We start from the raw sequence: 20,588 nt of genomic DNA, 5'->3' as shown, positions 1-20,588 counted from the left end.
CTGTCCGACCATCTGTCGTACGTCCGCCCATCTATGTAAGCCATTGTGAAATGCCACACTCGACCTGTGCGGCAACCCGCGTTTTATTTCAGCGGGAAGTGGGATGGCTTACTTCTTTAACAAAAACAAACGAGAATTTTGAAGTGCACTTATTTCCTGTTTTCGTTGAATATGTTGTCAAACTACATATGTCGAGAAAGCAGGCGACTAAGAAGCAAATTTGAAACCTGACAGTGACGAAAAAACAGGCGAAATGTCAGTTCAAACAAACATGTGGTGAGCTGGGTGAGTAAGTAACACGCAAGTCGCATAAAATTTAAATGCATTTTTGCAGGCAACTGTCGGTAATTTTCCATATTTAACACACTTCAAATTATACACAAATACTTCAATTGTTGACATACGACAAATGTAGGGCACATTTGTAAACACGCAGTAACCGTTTAAATATTTCGGACCACAACCAAACATTGTTTTTCCTGTATTTTCCTTTTGTTAACGTTTACTTAAAGACTTGAATTATTTGTGTAGGAGAAATATTTACAGAGTTATGTGTTGTTTTGAGCATTTTGTGTTGGACTTCTCTAATTCATTCGCCATTCGCATCGCATAAGTTTTGTAAACATGCTCTAATTTTAAGCGCTCACTAAAATATTTCGGGCCACAACCAAACATTATTATTCCTGTATTCTCCGTTTGTTAATGTTTACTTAGAGACTAGAAGTATTTCCGTGAGAGAATATTCACAGAGTTATGAATTGTTTTGAACATCTTGTGTTGGACTTCTTCGCCATTCTCAGCGCATAAGTTTTGTAAACACGCCCTAAATTTAAGCCCTCACTGAAATATTTCGGGCCACAACCAAACCATGTTTTTCCTGTATTCTTCTTTTGTTAACGTTTATTAAGAGACTGGAGTTATTTCTATAAAAGAAATATTCACAGAGTTATGAATTGTTTTGAACATTTTGTGTTGGACTTGTGTATTTCATTCGCAATTCACAACGCATAAGTTTTGTAAACACGCTCTAATCTAGTGCTCATTGAAATATTTCGGGCCACAACCAAACATTATTTTTTCTGTATTCTTCGTTTGTTAACGTTTACTTAGAGACTAGAATTATTTCTGTAGAAGAAATATTCACAGAGTTATGAATTGTGTTGAGCATTTTGTGTTGGACTTCTCCAGCTAATTCGCCATTCGCAGCGCATAAGTTTTGTAAACATGCTATTATTTTAAATTAAAGGGTTCTCTGAAATATTTCGGACCACAACCAAACATTATTTTTCCTGTATTTTCCGTTTGTTAACGTTTACTTTGAGACTAGAATTATTTCAATAGGAGAAATATTCACAGAGTTATGAATTGTTTTGAACATTTTGTGCTGGACTTGTGTAATTCATTCGCCATTCTCGGCGGATAAATTTTGTAAACACGCTCAAATGTTAAGCGCTCACTGAAATATTTCAGGCCACAACCAAACATTATTTTTTCTGTATTTTCCGTTTGTTAACGTTTATTTTATTAAAGACTAGAATTATTTCTGTGAGAGAAATAGACGAGCTAGTAGGTTTAAGAGCCGTCCTCTGTAAATATCGACTTTCGTCGTTTGGACGAGAAAAAATGAAATCCCTTAAGCTTTCTCAGAAGAATGGTCTATACAAGTGATTCACATAAATATAACTTTCAGCTCAGTTCGATTCGTATTTTAGCTGTAGTGCGACCATCTTGGTTTTACCGCTCTGAGAGGGCTTTCAGCGGTCATTTTAGGCCACACTTTTAAAAATTTGCCTTACAAAGAAAGCGTTACAAATCCGAACAAAATCCCATTATTCGATACAAGCAAATGTTTGTTGTTGTGTTGAGAAGCTTTTTGGGGAATTTGATCGAGATCTGATTTTTTTACAAAATTTTTAATTTCTTCCCTATTGAACTACTCTTCAAGTGCCAAAAAAATGGCCGACTTTAAAGGAAAATATCGCTAAAGATACATCAGTTGGCATCCTAAAACAGAATCCAGGTTAAAGAGCAATGTCTCGTCTGTAAGAATATGCAATAAAATTTTTGGGGCAGTTAAAAAGAGAGAATTATAGAAGAATAAGTTTTAACTGTACTTTTGTCAACAAACACCGCCTTCGTAATTAGAAGACCTCTAAAACGAACACCCTAAGACCCTAAGACCCCGAAAACTCAAAAACGAAGACCCCAAAATTTCCAAGTGTAAGTACAAGAAAAAATAAATATAACATAAAAATACATTAATTTATACCTTAAGTGAAATTTAATTCCTTCCTGTGGTCCTACCATGGTTATCCGCCATCTTGAGCTGAGCAACCGCGTTTCTTACTGACCGGAAGTGTGTTTCCAGCTCCACTGGACCAGAAGCGCGTTTCCCAACTTCTCAGATTGCGCTGCTGGGTTTTTATTTAATAACCAACAAGCAAAAGAAACGAGTGTTAAATCCCTCCTTCTCGGAATTACTACCACGCGATCGTGAGAGCAAAAGAAATGAAGCCAAGGCTTTCTACTATGAAAGCTGCTGTAATGATTTTGAAGTTCTTCAATCCCGAGTGTCGATTCCTATTTTTAACAAAATTCATCAGCCTCCCTGTAAAATAGGCCTTATCAGGGTATTCGACGCCATTTTGACGAGTAGGCAAAATGGCGTCGAATACTAGGAAAAGGATTTTAGGGAAAAATTGGAGGGATGTAGCTATGCCAGAAAGCGTCCAGTCCTGTTTTGAATTTTCCATACATTCCCCTTTTTTTTTATTTCCCGTGAACTATGGCTTAGTAGCAGTTCACGGCTAGTTTGCAATAGAGATAAATGTATGGATGTACTCGGGATTAAAGAACCTCAAAATCATTACAACAACTTTCATAATAGAAAGCCTAGGCTTCATTTCTTTTGCTCTCACGATCGCGTGGTTGTAATTCCCAGAAGGAGGGATTTAACACTCGTTTCGTTGTGCATGTAGTTAGTAATTAAATAAAAACCCAGCAGCGCAACTGAGAAGTTCGGAAACGCGCCTCCGGTCCAGGGGAGTGGGAAACACACTTCCGGTCAGTATTCCAAGAAACACGGTTACTCATCTCAAGATGGCGGATAACCATGGTAGGACCACAGGAAAGAATTAAATTCCACTTCAGGTATAAATTAATGTATTTTTATTTTATTTTATTTTATTTTTTTCTTTTGTACTTACATTTGGAAATTTTGGGGGTCTTCGTTTTCGAGTTTTCGGGGTCTTACGGTCTTAGGCTCTTCGTTTAGAGGTCTTCGTTTTCGAGACACCCAATTTTTTCATCCACAAGTGTTTTATGGTCTCGAACGTCATCGGAATTCAGCAATGTGATCTCGCACAATCAACAAGAACAGCTTATGGTTCAAAACGTATATTTTCCGCCGACGCGTAAAAAGTTTGCTTTATATGCACTTAAGATATATATCACTCAAGACAGGATGAAGAATTGGTAACGTTATTACGTTTATACAATAAGCAGAGTCGCATGTATATATATGCTATTAAAAAGGAATTGTGGAGCTCCACTTTTAGGCTTGGCTAAATATATATATATTAGCTTTATACCGTCAATAAGCTAGGGAAATTTATACGGGAACTGACATGTAAATTTCAAAACTCCGTTCAAATTTTAAAAATATCGTTCACGCGTGACCTGGGTTGACTGTAATATTCGTATTGGTCATAAGGATTTAGAAGGGCAGTAATAACAACAACAACAACAATAATAATAGTAATAATAATAATAATAATAATAATTATAATAATAATGGACTTTCGAAATGATGACACATTTTTAAGAAATTCACATTCATGATTTTTAGAGATTATTAGTCACTAAGTTTTTTTTTATTTATTTAGCTTTTATTATATATTTTGTACAAAGTCTAGATAGATTTGCTATTCCTACACGTAGTTTGGCCCACGTTAACGCCCCAGTCTATGTATATTAAGTATTGTTTTCTCGTGTGCCGATCGAGATGGTAGCTTACTGTCATTTACTTTAGAGTCGTATAACCATTTATCGCTGCCTGGTTTACAATTGACCATTACATGGTTACGTCACTGACTCTTTTGCCAAAGGGTGTATAGATGTTTCTATCACGTCTATTGGTTAATATATGCCGGATATCTACGGTCTCAGTCGCTTTTTAGACAACATTTACCCGTTTGCCTTTATCTTCATTGTTTACTACGCGCCGTTTACCCTAGCGTTTTCCTTCGTAACTCATCATAACAGCAAACAAGTTTCATTACTTAAAATATGGCATCACGTCTAGGGTTCTTACGCAATCTTTCTGTCTGCTTCAACGACTAGGTTTGATGATCGAATGAAACCTTCATACCTAGAACTGAACATTGGAACAGGAGCATGAATCCCTATACCGTTTTACACCTCTGTTTAAAAGGTAAGAGAAACTATTTTAACTCAACCAACCAACCAATCATGTTCCTTTCACTTTTCATGATACTGGTTTTCTTATTCTGTCACAAGTGTCTTAAGAGCGGCTGCCTGTAAGAATAGAGAACTGCATTTCAGCGACCACTTGGTCGATTTTCTGATATTTTGTCTGAAGATACCCTTGGATAAACTGTTTTCGAAAAAATCATATTTTAAATTTCCAAAGTATTTTATTTTTAGAGAAAATTGCAAGAGTTTGAAATGCGGCCTAGGTGCGGTCACGGGCCAATCAAAACCGCGAAAATTATGTTCAATCGACGAAGCCCCTATTCACGGTGTGAAATAATCCAATGAACATGAAACTTTACACAAACCTAGACCAACCATTACACAAGAAAATTAATACAATAAACGTTCCAAACTCGCTGGCTGCTTTCTAAAGCATTCAGTTTTTTGTACGCTACTCAAAATGCCTTGAAAGTGATGATTATTTTCATTAAAATAAAAGTGTTTCTGGTATGTAATTTTCTCTAAATTATATCTCATATCTCAAAAGACGAAGAAGAGAACTTCATTTTTTCCAAGTTTCAAGCTCTGGTTCAAACTCTTTCCCACTCAGGGAAGATCGAATATGCGTGCGATAATTAGGACACGAATTATGAGATGAAAACCGTTTCCCAAACACTTGACATCTGGAGCTCGTGAATGTTTCCAAACATCACATATTGGACCCTCAAACTTTTCAGACTCAGTGAAGAGAGCCATTCAATGTTTTTCGATTCCAGATTACTTTCCTGTTCTACTCTAAAAAAATATGTCTATTCCTGTCAATTAGCCTGCGAAACATGTGCAACAAATTTGCATACCATTTCGATGCCAGGAGTACCCAACGACCCTTTTAGAGAAAATTAATCGCATGTTCCACTAAACACTATCTGAGTGTCTCTACGTCAATCTTGGTCACTAATTAACGTTCCTGGAAAAAAAATACTCGCTCCTCACTGCCAGCGAGCAAGACTTTTAAGAAATCAAAATCTCAGCCAGCTCGGTAGCCGGCAAGCAAGTCAGCTTGTAGGCACGGCAACATGGCTCTTCGGGACCGAATCGGGCAAGTTATTTACATAGATGAGAAATGAATGGAGTCCTGAGGTATTCCGATGCTGACAGGCAAAGTATCACAAGGTTTCACCCAGTACTGTTACACGTTGGTAGCGACCCATCAGGGAAGAGCTAAACCACTGCAAGAGGCTGCTTCCAAATCCAAACTCGTGAAACTTTTGCAGCAGGAAGCCGTGGTTCACCTTACTAAAGGCCTTAGACATATCCATATAGATCATGTCCACTTGTTTTCCGTTGTCTAGTAGGGAGCTCACGTGGTCCAGAACTTCCAAGAGGTTGGAGGTGCATGATTTCCCTCTAATGAATCCATGCTGACAATCTCTTTCCACCTCGCACAGTCTATCTTTGAAGTGTTTTAACACTTAAAAATACACACCGCTTCAAGACTTTAGATACCAGTGACGGTAAGGAGATGGGTATGTAATTCTCTGTTCACTCGTTAGGCTTTCGTGACTTCAAGGGCTTCGAGTACGGATTCGACTTTGAAGTAGCAGTTAAACAGGTTGGCTTGTTCCCGAGGATTTTCAATTGAAGATCTTAACCTTAGTTCGTCGGAGGGAGATAGTTTCAGCTTCTGTCTTATAGATTCCTTGTATGGGATTGCGTCCCTTAAGCCTCTTTGTCTGTATATAGTCAGAGACCGCTAATAGAAACGTGTCTTTCCATTTATGCCAGTCAGGATTTATATCGTCATTGGCTATGATCGAAGAGAGGTTAATTGCTGACAGAGCCGTACGCAGACCCCTAAAGATGACCCCATATTGCTTTACAAGACTTCGGCCGCGGCGTACTTGTAGGTGACCAAAACAATCTATACCAACTGCTGTGAAAGGTGGCGCACCTGAGGTAATCCGGTCCAAAGGCAGATCAGCCATTTTCTGCTCACAAAGTGGGCTATGTCGTCGTCTGCAACTAAAACATTTGGGAAGAACTCTCCTAATAACGGAACTTGCATTTACGATCCAAAACTTCTCGGGTGCCAGACCTAACTCGTACTCTTTGCTAGAGTACCCAAAAACGAGGTGATAATTCTCGATAACCAGATTGGTCACGTGATCATTCTTGGGAAGGATGATTTGATGCTTAGATTCAAAGGAAGTTGAAGCTAGACTAAGTCTTCCGCCAATACGTACTTGGCCATCAACCGAGATGGGATCCAGGCTCCGAAGACTGCTGCTCTTTTTAACTCGTTAAGTAGAGCAGCAGTTTTCTGGCTTCTCAAGGGACTTGAATTCTTTAGGAAATGGTGTCGCTGAACATTCTTTACTATTTCCAATTCTGCGACTTTCATCTCCTCCACTGCTATAAACTGCAAATCTTTGCTTGGAATGTACTCAGTTGACTGTCCGGCTTTTCTTCGCCTCGTTAGTCTTCCCAGAATGTCACGATAATGCGAAACCAAGCTACCTCAACCAATGCCATGAAGATGATCGCTAAAAGGGCTCAACAAAAGGGTAAACAGACTCTGACATGGACGCCACAGAAGTCTTTAGTTCTGGTTTTACTTCTGGGTCTTCGCATGAAATCCTTCCAAACGACAAGGGATTTTGAGGCCAATCTTGCCCGGGTTCCAAAAAAACTCCGGCTCCGTTAACCATCTCTCACAATTCAGCAAGGCTTCAGCGGTCATTCCTCTTGACGTATTAGTCACCAGGATTTACTGCTCCTTCATGTGGTGCCATTGATCTGGAGACGAACGGTCTCGTATCATGGAAACGCGATTCACAAAAAAGGTGCAAAAGCGCTTGTTTTAGTTCTTGACATAAAGCAGAACTGACATACTATCCGTCCAGAATACTAATTAAGTGTTTAATGAAATCTCGATCTTTCTCTTAAACATCTTGTCATGGCGCACTGACATAGCAGCAGCTCGGAGCTCCAAACGGGGAACTGAAACAGCTTTCATAGGTGTAACGCGTGACTTGTCAAACAGGAATGCACAATGAATCTTGCCTCCTTCATTTACTGATCGCAAAAAAGACACAGAACGATAAGCAACTTCTGAGGCATCGTAAAAATGAAGAAGCTGATTGAATGTAACTTGGCCGAAGTCTGCTGGCGTCAAACAACGATTAACACCGAAAGACGTCAGTTTTGGCAGATCTACCAGCCAATTTTTCCAGCGCGGACGGTACTCCGGAGAAATTTCATCATCCCAATCGAGCTTGATGCGATAGAGATCTTGGAGAATATGCTTCGCCGTCAAAGTAAAAGGTGCCGAGAAATCCAAGGGGTCAAAAACAGAACTTGCAGCGGACGGGATTCCGCTTCGTATCGAAGGATAAGGTTTTGCACAGATTTTAAACCCAAACGTATCAGTTTCCACCCACCACTGGATTCCAAGAGCCCACTAAATAGGTAAAACGTCTTTATGTGCGTTGATCCCTTTAATTTCATTAGGTCTCTCAGACTCAGAAATAGCTTCATTAACACTGCGTCTGTTGCCATTTGATCCATTTGATCCATTTGGTTAACTTGAAACCGCCTCTTGAAAGAAGGCCTAGCAAGCTGTCGACGTGAGTAATTGCTTCCAACTCAGAAGGGAGATACTTAAAGCAATCGTCTACATAGAAATTTCTTTTTACTGCGTTAACGACGTCAGAGGGGAAACTTTCTTTGTTATCAACTGCCGTTCTCCGAAGTGCGAAGTTTGCGCAAGCCGGGGACGATATGGCACCAAACAAGTGTACAAGCATCTGGCATTCCTGCAGTTCTACCGCCATGTTGCCGTCATCCCACCATAACAAGCGCAAAAAGGAACTGTCACGGTCCGAAACTCGTACCTGATAAAACATAGCTTCTATATCTGCCATGACTGCGATTCTGTCTTCACGGAATCTTATCAATACTCCAACTATAGAATTGGTGAGGTCTGGAACCTTGAACAGCATACTGTTGAGCGATACACTATTGAACTTTGCAGAACATCAAAAACAGCTCGAATTTTGCCAGGTTTGTGGGGATGATATACCCCGTGGTGGAGTATATACCACGCCTTTCCCTCTTCAAGACTTGTCTGATCCGGGGAAAAATTAAGTGCACAACCCTTAGCCACAATGTCTCTTATGAAAGCTTTGTAGTCCGCGCAGAACTTCGGGTCTCTTTCGAGTCTTTTCTTCAACCAGTTCGAACGCCGTATGGTAAGGAGATTTGATAATGGCAACCTTTCGTTCAACTGTCTCTTCGGCATTTTGCTTGAACTGCCGCTCGTCCTGTGACATCTCCGTCTTTTCATCAACGATTAACCAAAGAAATTCACGATTGTAAAAATATTTTTCCATTTGGTGCAGTTGCGGGTCAACCTTAACGAAAAAGCCAGAGACCTGAGGTCGATGGCGATGACGCCCCAAGGGACGATTAATAGCCTAACCAATGCGCGTTATTGCAGCGTAGGGACCACTTTCCTGACTGTGTTTTATCTCTAACGGATCCAGGGCTTCAGGTACATCACTTGCAATCAGAAGACCTGCTTCAGCATGGACACGAGGAATGAAAACACCTTGTATATGAGGTCTCTAGTAAATGTCATATTGAATGCGAATGTCTTCGATGCTAACAGGAATCTCTGGTCAGGCATTCAGCATTGGTAGACTAACGTATTCAATCTAATCTAAGTCAGACACGAGAAGGTCACGAACGATGGTACTATAGGTCGTACAGTTTTCCCAATCCAGGGTAGAGAGAGATATCTTTGTCTTCTGACCTTTCACTCCAAGTTGCTTCAATATAGGCTCTGTGCAGAAACTTGAATTGCTGCCATTGCCGAGAAAGGCGCTCGTGATGACACTCTTATCAGTACCTTTCGCTCTAACTTTAACTGGATTTACGGCCATCCCTGTCCTATAACGCCCACAATGGTGACTTTGCGCTTTCATGTCCGTGTTTACCACGTTGAAACGAACTTGAGAGTCTGTTCCTACAACCAGGTCTCTCGTGGTTCCCCCGCGCGGACGAGTATGTAAAACGGATAGATGCTTTCTTGTGCAGTTTGCAATTTTGCAAGTCTTCCTTTGAAGGCAGTACTGCAAAACATGCTGATCTGACAGGCATCCGAAACACAGGTTCTTGGAAGTCAGGAACTGGTATTTTTCTCTTGATATGGCTTCCACATTAGTGACTGGCAGTCTTCAAGGGCGTGGTTCTTGTTACTGTACACGCACTGAATAACAGGGTCATCCCGCGGCCTTGCTTTAGCACCGTCAACTTGGGAGAGGAAACTGATCTTTCTCAACCTGGAAGTCTTGTCACTTGCTGCAGACGGCCCTGAGCCAGACTCGTACCCAGTCGCTATTTACGTGTTTTGTGGGGTGGGAAGAGGGATTGCGCGCAGGGTGTCATTGGAAGAAGCGAAGGAAAAATAGCGACTGGAAGATTTCGTTTGACAGATCCGTGCAATCGTGCGTGGAACCGTCCAGTGCTCTTTTTTAAGAAAACGGAGTAATTTTAGACATTTCTTGCAGTCAGAATTCAGTGCGGGTTCTAGTTTGGTATTTAACGAGCTAAAGCGTTCGTCCGATGAGTGATTTCCTTTTTTGTTTGCTTGTAATGTCGTGCTGCCGTAATGGCTTCTTCGCGGGAACATTCGCGGCAAGACGATGTGGGTGATTTGGACAATCCGTTCAGTGAATTGTGGATCGAAGGTTAGTATCACAGTCATATTTCGTCTTCCCGCGAATATTCCTGCGAAAAAGCCGTTAGCCGTTACGGTAGCACGAAATTACAAGCCAACAAAAAAGAAATCACTCTTTGGACAAACGCCATATTGGATCAAAATCTGCCAGTCGCTATTTTTCCTTCGCCTCTTTTCATGACACCCCGCGCGCTCCAATCCATCCTCGTATCCAATCTTCTCACCCCACAAAACACGTAAATAGCGTCTGGGTACGAGTCTGGCCCTGAGCCAGATGGTGGCTTTGAGCTTTCTTAAATTTTTGCAAAAACAGGGTTGGTGATAATCCTAACTCCACGATCCACGAACGCGAGAAGATCGCTAATCTCCACAGGCCTGGCTTGCAGCTCCATTATGTCGTCTGCAGTTCTACGCCATCTCTCTCTGAGGTTGTACGGGGGTTTAAACACCAATTTTTGGATGTTCCCTGGCTGATCAAACTTCCATACGTAATGACTGTCCGCCGAGGCGTTCTTGCAGCTCCTCAAATATACGGAAAATCGATTTAACGCCATACGATCCTCTTCCTTTATTTTCGGCAAGTTCAATGCTTTAATTTCATAAGAGACGCAATACGGTATTCTTCACCGAATTTCTTTTTCAGGAGTCGGCGGGCCTTGTCATACCCTTTGTCTGATGGCAAGTGGTGACAAGATCTCACAAGGTCTTTTACATGTCCTGCAATGAGCTGCTCGAAGTAATACAGCCGATCGGTATTGTTAAAAGTCCTGGATTCAATCAAACTCACGTAGGAAGGATCGGTACTCCAACGGGTTGCCATCAAAAACTGGAATACGCGGCTGAGGGAGTTTATTTCTGTTCTGGCTGTGGGCGAGTAACTCAACTATTCTGTTCTGTTGACTCTGGAGATCTGTCTGCTGCCGCTGCAAAGCAATCGTTTCTTTCTGTAAACTCTCTTTAACCACGTAGTGATCCATACGTTCAGGTGCGGTACGATGGGCTGGGAAACTAGGAAAGTCTTGATCAAAACGACGAACTTTCTCTTGGCCAGGATTTTTAGTGGGAGTGGCAGTAACAGAATCTTCGTCATTTAATCTTAGCTCCACTTGGGAGGTTGTAACTGAACTTAACTAGGGGAAGTTATCGCTGCGAATGCTCTTTCTCTTGCTGTAGACTTAGCAATCTCAGCCTCCAAATTAAGACCGGATTCTTCTTGCTTCAAACGAAACTTCCGCTCCTCGAGCACCTGCCGTTTTTCTAGGATAGTAATCTCGTCCCTTAATACCGCAACTTGAGCTGCCTCCTTGGCCCTTGCTAACGCAACGGAAAAAGGCTCGACTGGAACTCCGCGAAACCTTGGACAGCGTAGGCGTACCAGCGCCGCTAATAGAATCCTCGGGTTTCACGTCCGAATCCACGCAAAGCGATTCTGCTAACAGCTTACTTTCTGTCGCTGCAATCCAGTCAACGATCCGTTGGCGAAAGGGGGTAAAATTTATCTCCTGTCTTTCAATTTGACATTCAATTTATTCAGCCTCGTCACGAATCTCACTGACATAATCGCAGTGAGCATGTTTTGGTTTTTGGAAGGCGGCGTCCACGTGTACTAGGTTTTCTTTCGTCTGCTAAAGAGGCGATAATCTCGTTCGATTTTGCAGTAACTTTGGAAGCTTCTTTTTTGTCAACATCTTCACCATCATTTATTTATTTATTTGCCTTACTAAAAAAAAGAAAAAATGATAGAATTTACAATAATGGCGAGGAGATCTCAAGAAACGACCAGGCCTATAGGAGAGGCTTCCTCGGCTGTCATTAAGAAATAGAAAATATGGTGCTGCGTAAGTGCGGCTTGGTCAATTCATGATTTTATAGATAAAAATTAACTGCAACATTTTTTTCGTAAAGGTGAAAAAACTTGATGAAGAAGTAATTGATATTGGGTGAGAGTTCCAGATTTTGGGACATTGGTAAAGGACTGTAAATTGCTAAAGATCATGCTTTACAAAGCAGCCAGCGATTTTGAAATGTTTATTGCATTAATCTTCTTGTGGGATGGTTGGTCTAGGTTTGTGTAAAGTTTCAAGTTCATTGGCGAAGAAATTTGCCAGTATTTTGCCTGTTTTATCCTATTTTATTTGCTTCATCTTTTATACTGTCAATCACTTTGGTTTTACGTAGTTCCGTAATTGCAAAAATACTTGCTGACGGTCGACGGTAAAGTTTCCCTTTTTGACGGTTGACGGTTAAATTTTAGGCTGTTTGACGGCTGCCGGTTAACTCAATTGAGACCGTCTAATAAACGTTGGTAATTCGTGTCCGTAGTTAAGGGGCGGGGTGGGAAGGGAAGGTGAAGTATTGTCTTGGTATAAAGAAGGGGGATTTTTGCCACGCTGCTGGATCAATCTGCCTAATTATTTTTTCATCAGGCCTGTGTATGGTGTCCCAACGCCATTCGTTTAAACTTCTTAAAGGTGTTCTTGGTCATAGTGATGTGGTCAGCTTATTCATCCAAATAATTAAACTATATAAGCACGAATGCACGGAATAACACAAACATGGGACAATGTACAATGAAGGCAACATAGGCTTGATGGCCGATACTTGATTCAAATTATTCATTCTGATCAAATTTGTTTCTGATCTTTTGCAGTTTTGATTTTTGCCCATCTGGTTGTCCTAGGGCATGGTGAGTTTTTTGATAAATGTCCGGTAGTAAAGCCAATTTTTTTAAGGCCAAATTTATTCCAACAAAGTTGTCTGTTATTTTCGCTTCTGGGAAATCTGCTAGTAACAGTGTTTTCAACAAAGCTTGCGCTCTAACTGCACGTTTTGTTTAATGAGAACATGCGTCGATATAAAGTAGTATTATGTATTATGTGTTATGTATTATATATTATGTAATATGTTTAAGTACCGTTCGTACAACATGTCTACTATCAGATGTATTATGTATTATGTATTATGTATTATGTATTATGTATTATGTATTATGGATTATGGATTATGTATTATGGATTATGGATTATGTATTATGGATTATGGATTATGGATTATGGATTATGGATTATGGATTATGGATTATGGATTATGGATTATGGGTTATGGATTATGTATTATGGATTATGGATTATGGATTATGGATTATGGATTATGGATTATGTAATATGTATAAGTACCGTTCGTACAACATATCTACTATCAGATGTTAAGAGGTTTTCTTTTCAGCGTTAAGGGTTAAAAAGCCAAACTATCTAATCCCATTTACTATACGAGCATTACAAAAGCAAAAAATTATAAATGACATTAAATTCAAGTTTCAAAGTCATTTACGGTTGTATTTTTATTTCATCATAGGATACTCCACAGCGGCTCCATACACAGCTCCTCAATCATCTGGTAAATGATGTTTAATTTAGTATGCTCAGTATTTTCAGAGAAATAAGCTTGAGAAACTGTGACATTTACAAAGAATATGTGGCTGAGTGTCAAGAGTCTGAAGAGTTGCCACCCCGTCATATATTCCTTGTAAAATCTTTACAGTTCAGTTCTGTAAACCGTTATAGCAAAGCGTTCTCTAATTTTCTGCTATATCTTAGTTTGCCTGCGAGCTCCTTTATTTTGTGGAGTGTATTTAAGTGAAGCTAATCATATAGTTTCTCCGTTTGTGGCAAACATGTAACAAAGATCCTCTATTGAGCGATCGGTGGTGATCATGTGGAATGAAGATTAGCCCGGTGAACAATAACAAATGAGACCACGTAAAATTTTCCAAAGAGTTTTAAGTTGACATTTTGACAGTTTTTGACATTTTTTTTTAAATTTATACTCTCCATCCTTACTGCTACATAAGGCCAAAAAAAATAAAAAGTCGAAGGTATTAAAAACTTAGACTAAGGGTGCGTTCGATAAGGAATTCCGGATTTAGATTTTCAAAATCTAAATCCAGATTTCCCAATCGAACGCGAAATCCGAAAACGGATTTCAACTCCGAGAAATCCGTTCTCAGGGTGGATTTCAATTAACACGCATCTCAAGAATACAATTCAAATAGGGGAGAGGAGAGTAGAGGGGGACCGCTAGTAAAACTAATACTGTGCATCTTTATTGGAAGCAAATTGATAAGAAAAGTAATTAAGACGAGATTTTTTTGAGCTTCGAGCAATTCAAGAAGCCAGCGGTCAAAAATCCCATAAGAACTTGCGCGCACATTTCGCTTTCGATCAGAACGCGCGGCCATGTTGTTCGATTATAGGGGAGAGCGGCTTTTGTGGCGTTTTTGTCGAAAGTGGAAGAGTTGTAAACGATTTTATTCAAAGTTTAACTCTGGTACTTCAAGAAGAAGATCTGAGAAACTTCGAGGAACCTTTTGAGGCGGTGAGTCCAATGTTTGTTTACCGTATCTTCGTTTGTAAACTGTACGCGATGGAGATTGTTTTTGCCGGCAGATTTCGACTCGTTCGTCTGGAGATTGAATTTCTTGAATATACTTTACAGAATAGACGTTCAGAAATGTTTATTGTAACGTAGGAGTATTTGTTTTTTTACAATTAAATGATGAACAGTTGTTTGCATTATTCTTTGTGTTGTCTTTGATCTTATATTCGAAGCCAATAAAATTCATGCAGCGGGCAAGACATGACCGCCGCCAACCATTTTCTCGCCTTTAATCCTAAACCGGCGCCGGCCGGCTTACCCGAGATTGAAACGTTTTTTTTTGGCAACTTCGCAAAAGCTGTTGACAAATCTGTTACAATCTCAGCTCTTCACTATTAGTGTACGCCGTCTTTAGAGAGAATTGTTTTCAGAGAATCAGCTACATGTAAGCTTGTATATTTGTGTTTTAAATTTATACGGTACATTTTTGTACTTGTTCAAAGCCGTACAGACAAATTTTCCACCTTCTTTTAAAATTTATTGTAAAATTTGCCGTTTATTTCCCCGTTTCCGGCGTTTTCTCTTCGGGTCTGTTTTTAAAAGCGTAATATTTGAGGCTTTTTGCTTTCTTATTTTTTCAGTCATTGGATTTTCCATGGCTGTTTCATTTTGTTATAGTTTCTGGAAATATTACACTGGTAGATAATTCTTTTACCAAACGAGTGCTTGTTTTGTCAAGTAATTAGTCAAGTTTGTTCCTTAGCTTTCTGAGTGGCGTTTTCTCCTCGGGTTCGTAGAAGCCTAATATTTGAGAATTTTTGTTTTGTCGATTTTTCTGTCATTGCACAGTTGCTGGAAATTTAGCCTAGATTTAATTCCTGAGCGCTTGTTTTGTCCAGTAATCCTGAAAATTACTCAAGTTTGTTTCTTATAAGACTTATTTATTGATGGAATTCTAGCTAGCTTTTGTAATTAGGACTTTCAGTAGGTTTTTTCAAATTTTATCTGATATTATAATCAGGATTTTAAATAGGATATTATGATAATATAATTTTATACAATTTGTTATTATTATTATTATTATTATTATTATTATTATTATTATTATTATTATTATTTGGGCCCCACTGAAAACTGCCAATGGCAAGTGGGCTCCCTAGCTAAACATTTCCCGCGTGGTGTTTTCTCCTTGGGTCAGTGTGTAAAAGCCTAGTATTTGAGAGTTCCTGTTTTCCCTTTTTTTTTTTTTAGTCATTGTACTTTACTAGGCTGGTTGTTTTGTTATAGCAAGTTTCAGCGTCTGGAAATTTTTCAGTGCGCTTGTTTGACAAGAAATTCTTAACTTTCGTCAAGTTTGTTCCAAATTTTGCTTAGATTGTACAGAACGTCTTCAGTAACTTGCATCAGCTGTTTAAGAAACTGTAACAAAAAGTGAATCTCGCCTTATTAAAGATGGTGAAAACAAAATAAATTGGAAGAACTTGCCAAAGCTGCAGAAACGAGACAATTCGCCTGAGATGTTCTGCAGTAAAATGCACAACACCACACTACAAGATCAAATATTTGAAGTCTGTGCCTCAGTCAGTGGGTGACTTGCCCACTGAAAAAAGAAATTCTTTTTTTTGCAATATGAGTTTGGCAGCGTGGCCCTGTCTGGAAATTTAAGGTGCTGTGCAGCATGCTACATAAGGCTACACAGGTTATCGTGCAATAATGAGAACAGTACTCAGAACAGTACTCTGGTTATCGTACAGCCTTCCCCAGGGGGGTACTCTGGTATAACCGTGATGGGGGGAGGGGGGGGGGCGTATTTTTTTGGGTCAAAAATTTTCAACTCCTGTAATTTTTTGGGTTGAAGATTTAACCGTGTATTTTTTTGGGTCTGAAAAATCTGTGCGTGTACTTTTTGGTTCGAATTTCCGCCAGGCTAATAGTTCTTACTCAATTCAAGCCAAAGTTCCCGCAAGATCCAAAAGTATTATTTCCAGTCTTGTATTTTTTTGGGTGCACAATATAAGGTCCATGTATTTTTTTGGGTGCAATATACTAGGCTCCGTCTGACCCCCCCGTCACGTTTATACCCGAGTACCCCCCTGGGCAGCCTTCGCCACTAAGCACTTCTGTCAAAAATTCAGTTGGACAACCTCCATCACGTTTTGAAAATGCATCGAAACGCACTCAGCGGAGGATTAAGAAAAACATTAACATATGGACAAAACACAAAATACATGAACTTAAAGCAGCTGTTGAAAAGATAGGTGCCTCATATGAGGAGATTTGCAAAGAGATCCTTGAAAGGGAATTTGAGAAAGAACGACAGGTAGGAAAATGCTTACAGTGAATAAACCTCCACTCTAAGTACCTCATGTCTATGATAAATGCCCCTGTAGAATTTTTATTTTGTATTCCAAAAAACTCTTAAAACAAAGGACAAAACAGCTCAATCAAGCAAAAAAATATATAACCAAAAATATTTCACTTCAGAAGCTGCACTGATTTTAGTAATAAGGGTTACTGGTAAGAACCTATTTGGGCATTTGGTCTTTTTTTTTAGAGTCAGGATGCCAAGACTTTTGCACCTTTGGTAGTCTTGTTCCACACCTGGAAACCTACATGTAGCTGTAAAATCAAATCAACAAAACTGGCAACACAAGTGATGAGGACATTTGAGTGTGCCCGCAACCGTATTGAAAATTGACAGAATACTGATACTGCATTTTAAATTGCAAGTACTGTAATCTGCTCTTGCTCTACATGCTAGTTCCAGACAGAAAAATACAGAGGAACATTCTAGTAGTAATGGGAATTGACACTGCATACTGCAGGGCTGGATGAAACAGCAACACCACATTATCAAAGTACTGCATGAAAAATAGCCTGATACTGCTTCCCTAACCAGTAAAATCAGTGCAAAACTCATCGATACCATTTTTTTACTCAAACTTTTTTTCATGCTGAGGCCAGAAATATAATTATTACAAACATATAATTATTGCAACTTTGCTACTGTATTTCTGGGTGTGGTCAACCTTACCCATGTGAGCCTGAGGCTCATCCGGCTCCTGTTGTTATAGTTTTTGCAAAAGAAAAGTTGACATGATCACTCAACCTTTACCAAACTAAAATTAATAAAGTCCCTGGTCCCTGCATTCCATAAAATTCTAAAAATAAGCCCCAGGGTTCAATTTAATAAGCTATAGTATATGCCAACTCCTGTTGTAATTGTCACCTGTAAGTTCCTGGGGGGCTTATATTTGGGGATGGGCTTATTTATAGGTGGCTTTTATATAATATATTTTTTCTGTTTTTTTTTTCTTTTGTTTTGGTTTGTTTGTTTGTTTGTCGAGGAGAAGAGGTATTGTGCACTGACTACAAAATAACAAAGGCTAGACTACACAGTAAAGTGTATGGTACAGGAGCTTCTGTGCCTAAAGTGAATTGGCGGCCTTGTCAGAAACTTTCCATTGGAAACCATAGCCTTTGTGCTAGAATTCATTCACCATCCAGACAGTGTTGAATACTCTTCATACAAAACTGCTTCCTGTGAAGGTAAAAAAAAAAAATCATAGGCCAGTGAATTATTAGGAGGTGGATGCCAACCAGTCCTGTGGTTAAAGCATTATTTTGATTAATTTGAAAAAATGCATTACATGTACCTCTTCCTCCTCCGGGAAAACAACACCTTGACACTGAAAACTACCTGTTAGTAGTTTTCATCTCTTTAAGAATGGTGCCTACTATTGTTACTGCGCATACGTTCTACGCATCTCGAGATACTCAGGTTTCCTATGGGGGGTGCCTACTAAAACAGGGATATTTTTGTGCGGTTTAAAACTATGCGGAGAAAGCAGAACTTAGCAAGTGTTCTTGGTATCCAAAAAGAAAATTGGGGGTAGCCATGCATTTTTCAGAGATAATAAAACTTCAATATGGAAGAAAAATGCCATACATTGCTTTGTATTTTACTGGTCTTTTGGATTATTATTACTTAATTATCTCTGAAAAATGCATAGTTACCCAATAGCCCTTGCTAAAATCTGCTTTTCCCGCATAGTAATAAAGTACACAAAAAACTTCTGTATTGGTAGGCACCGTCCTTAAAATGACTGCTTGTCACTATAATGTTACAGCATTTAGGATAAAATTATTATTTTTAGACTGAACTTCAGAAAACATGTTAAATTGTACTACTTCTAAATAAAACACTTGGAAATTCTCCACTACCTTAGCGGATATTTAGGTCGTTTTGCAGACATACATGTATTGGCGACACAGCAAAACAACACTGAGCTCGGGCAGGTTGGCTCGCGTCGCGCTCCACGCCAGCTTTGCCGCGGTTTTCCATGGTGGTCGATCAACAGCTCAGGAAAACGGCGGGAATTTGGATGTTGAAAAGAATTTCTCATCAAAGGAATGTTTTACTTCAAACCAAAACAAACGAGGCGGATCGTTAAGAAATCGCAGATAAATGGCACTTAAATTTAAAACCGACAGTACGGATAGGCTTAAAACAGAAAAAAAGGTTTCTTTTCAATAGTTGTTAGTACGGTAGCTGCGGACTTCAGTAACACTATTACGATTTAATAGCTTCATATTCCTGAGCAAAACATGGAAATGGTGCGAACTTACTATAAAATGTACGCAAAACCATAAAATATCTACGTTCAAATACAAGACTTGCAAACGAAATATTTGCAGTTCGACGAGAAAGAATCTTGACACGTGAAAGAATCTCGATCGTGATCGAGCGGCGGCTATCGAATTTCAATATGAATAAACCACACTCGCGCATTTTCAAATTGCAACCGTACAACCGGTTCAAAACGAAATCACATCAACTTGAGCAGCACTGGCGAGCTTGTTCTCTAGAGGCCTGTTTTATTGGGATAACTCTTTGGTACATAACACAACTAATCAAGGATAAAGCGGAAAACAAGTTTCTTCATTATTCGATTCACAAGCAATTATTTCTGTCGCGAAGAAATCGTAAATGATGAGCGAAAGTCACCATTGCAAAAGCATTACATCGTACAAAATAAAAACACTATATTTGAAGTTCGAAATAACAGTATGTTCAGTAACTCAGCACTTACCAGAGAAAACCAGATCTCTTGTTGCTGGGCCGATGTGAGAGTGTTGACATTACATTAGCCTACAAGTTTGAGTTGAAGAAAAAACAACCGGTTCAAATATATTTTACTTGAATAATGTTAGTATCGAGTGTAAAATATATGAATAAAATTGCTTTAGGTCAGTAACCCTTAGTACAACAGCGTTTTAGAGAATTGTTCCTGAAAAGGAATATAAATAATTTTTATTTCGCACGATGAGATTGATTTTGCAATCAACAAACCATGGAAATCCCAACAATGAATATTGCGCTTGTATTCAATAATTCTAAAGGTAAAGCAGAACCATTTAAGTTTAAATGTCTATTCTGACTATGTTCTTTTAAATAAAAGTTCATAAAAAGAACGGAATAATTGAAAATTGCACTCGACGATCGACGATATCAGGGATATGCTAGCGGATAAAAAATCTCCAGGTGGACACTGCACCACTAAATCTTGCTCTATCATAACAGAACAATCGGCGATTCAAACTGTTCCTTTAAATGGTTTCTGTGATGTAAAGGATTTTTACTAAAAGAAATAACTGATACCTTTACAAGTTAAGTATAACATACCTTTAAATAACTGGATTAGCCACGCTGTTATCGAAAGTTAACCGGCGGGATAAGCCATACTTCTCCAAGAACAGGCTACACGTTGATTGCATCTGACGACGGTTTAAACTTCTTCATCTCAATAATATTAAGGCTAAATGAAGGTTTACATAGTTGGAGTTTTTTCTACCATAGTAAATGCTTCATATCCGTTTCTTAAGGTGGATAAAAAGCGAACGGAAAAGAAAAAAGCGAAATCTTTTTACTCCGGATGCGAAACACACGTGAATGCTGACGAGTGACGAGTGGCATCACGGGAATTTTGGCCGCGCGTTGCTCGAAGTTCAAAAAAATCTCGTCTTAAGTAGAATAGGA

At 39.3% G+C, this 20,588-nt stretch overlaps 1 protein-coding gene and 2 long non-coding RNA genes across 5 annotated transcripts in view; 1 reads left to right on the top strand and 2 right to left on the bottom strand.

The window, feature by feature from the left end:
- Nucleotides 1-20,588, top strand: part of LOC146489125 (uncharacterized) — a 119,347-nt gene that overhangs the window by 3,712 nt on the left and 95,047 nt on the right. For all 3 annotated transcript variants that reach the window (XM_085105818.1, XM_085105810.1, XM_085105801.1), the window contains exons 2-4: nt 4,342-4,432; nt 12,825-12,860; nt 13,529-13,570. In XM_085105818.1, coding sequence (XP_084961944.1) covers nt 4,396-4,432; nt 12,825-12,860; nt 13,529-13,570 — 115 coding nt within the window. In that variant the 5' untranslated portion in view covers nt 4,342-4,395. The remainder of the gene's footprint in view (nt 1-4,341; nt 4,433-12,824; nt 12,861-13,528; nt 13,571-20,588) is intronic.
- Nucleotides 14,468-16,836, bottom strand: LOC146489129 (uncharacterized). The gene is made up of 2 exons (XR_014863991.1): nt 16,702-16,836; nt 14,468-16,537 (listed from the first exon to the last, which is right to left on the bottom strand). It is a non-coding gene; the product is annotated as an uncharacterized LOC146489129 (long non-coding RNA).
- Nucleotides 17,715-20,562, bottom strand: LOC146489128 (uncharacterized). Its single transcript, XR_014863943.1, has 3 exons — nt 20,235-20,562; nt 19,642-19,700; nt 17,715-18,089 (listed from the first exon to the last, which is right to left on the bottom strand). It is a non-coding gene; the product is annotated as an uncharacterized LOC146489128 (long non-coding RNA).

Source organism: Pavona decussata, unplaced genomic scaffold (assembly GCF_977016875.1).
Source record: "Pavona decussata unplaced genomic scaffold, jaPavDecu1.1 SCAFFOLD_6, whole genome shotgun sequence".
Taxonomy (NCBI): Eukaryota; Metazoa; Cnidaria; class Anthozoa; order Scleractinia; family Agariciidae; genus Pavona; species Pavona decussata.
Note: the sequence above shows the minus strand (reverse complement) of the source record. Positions and strands in the feature narration are given on the sequence as shown.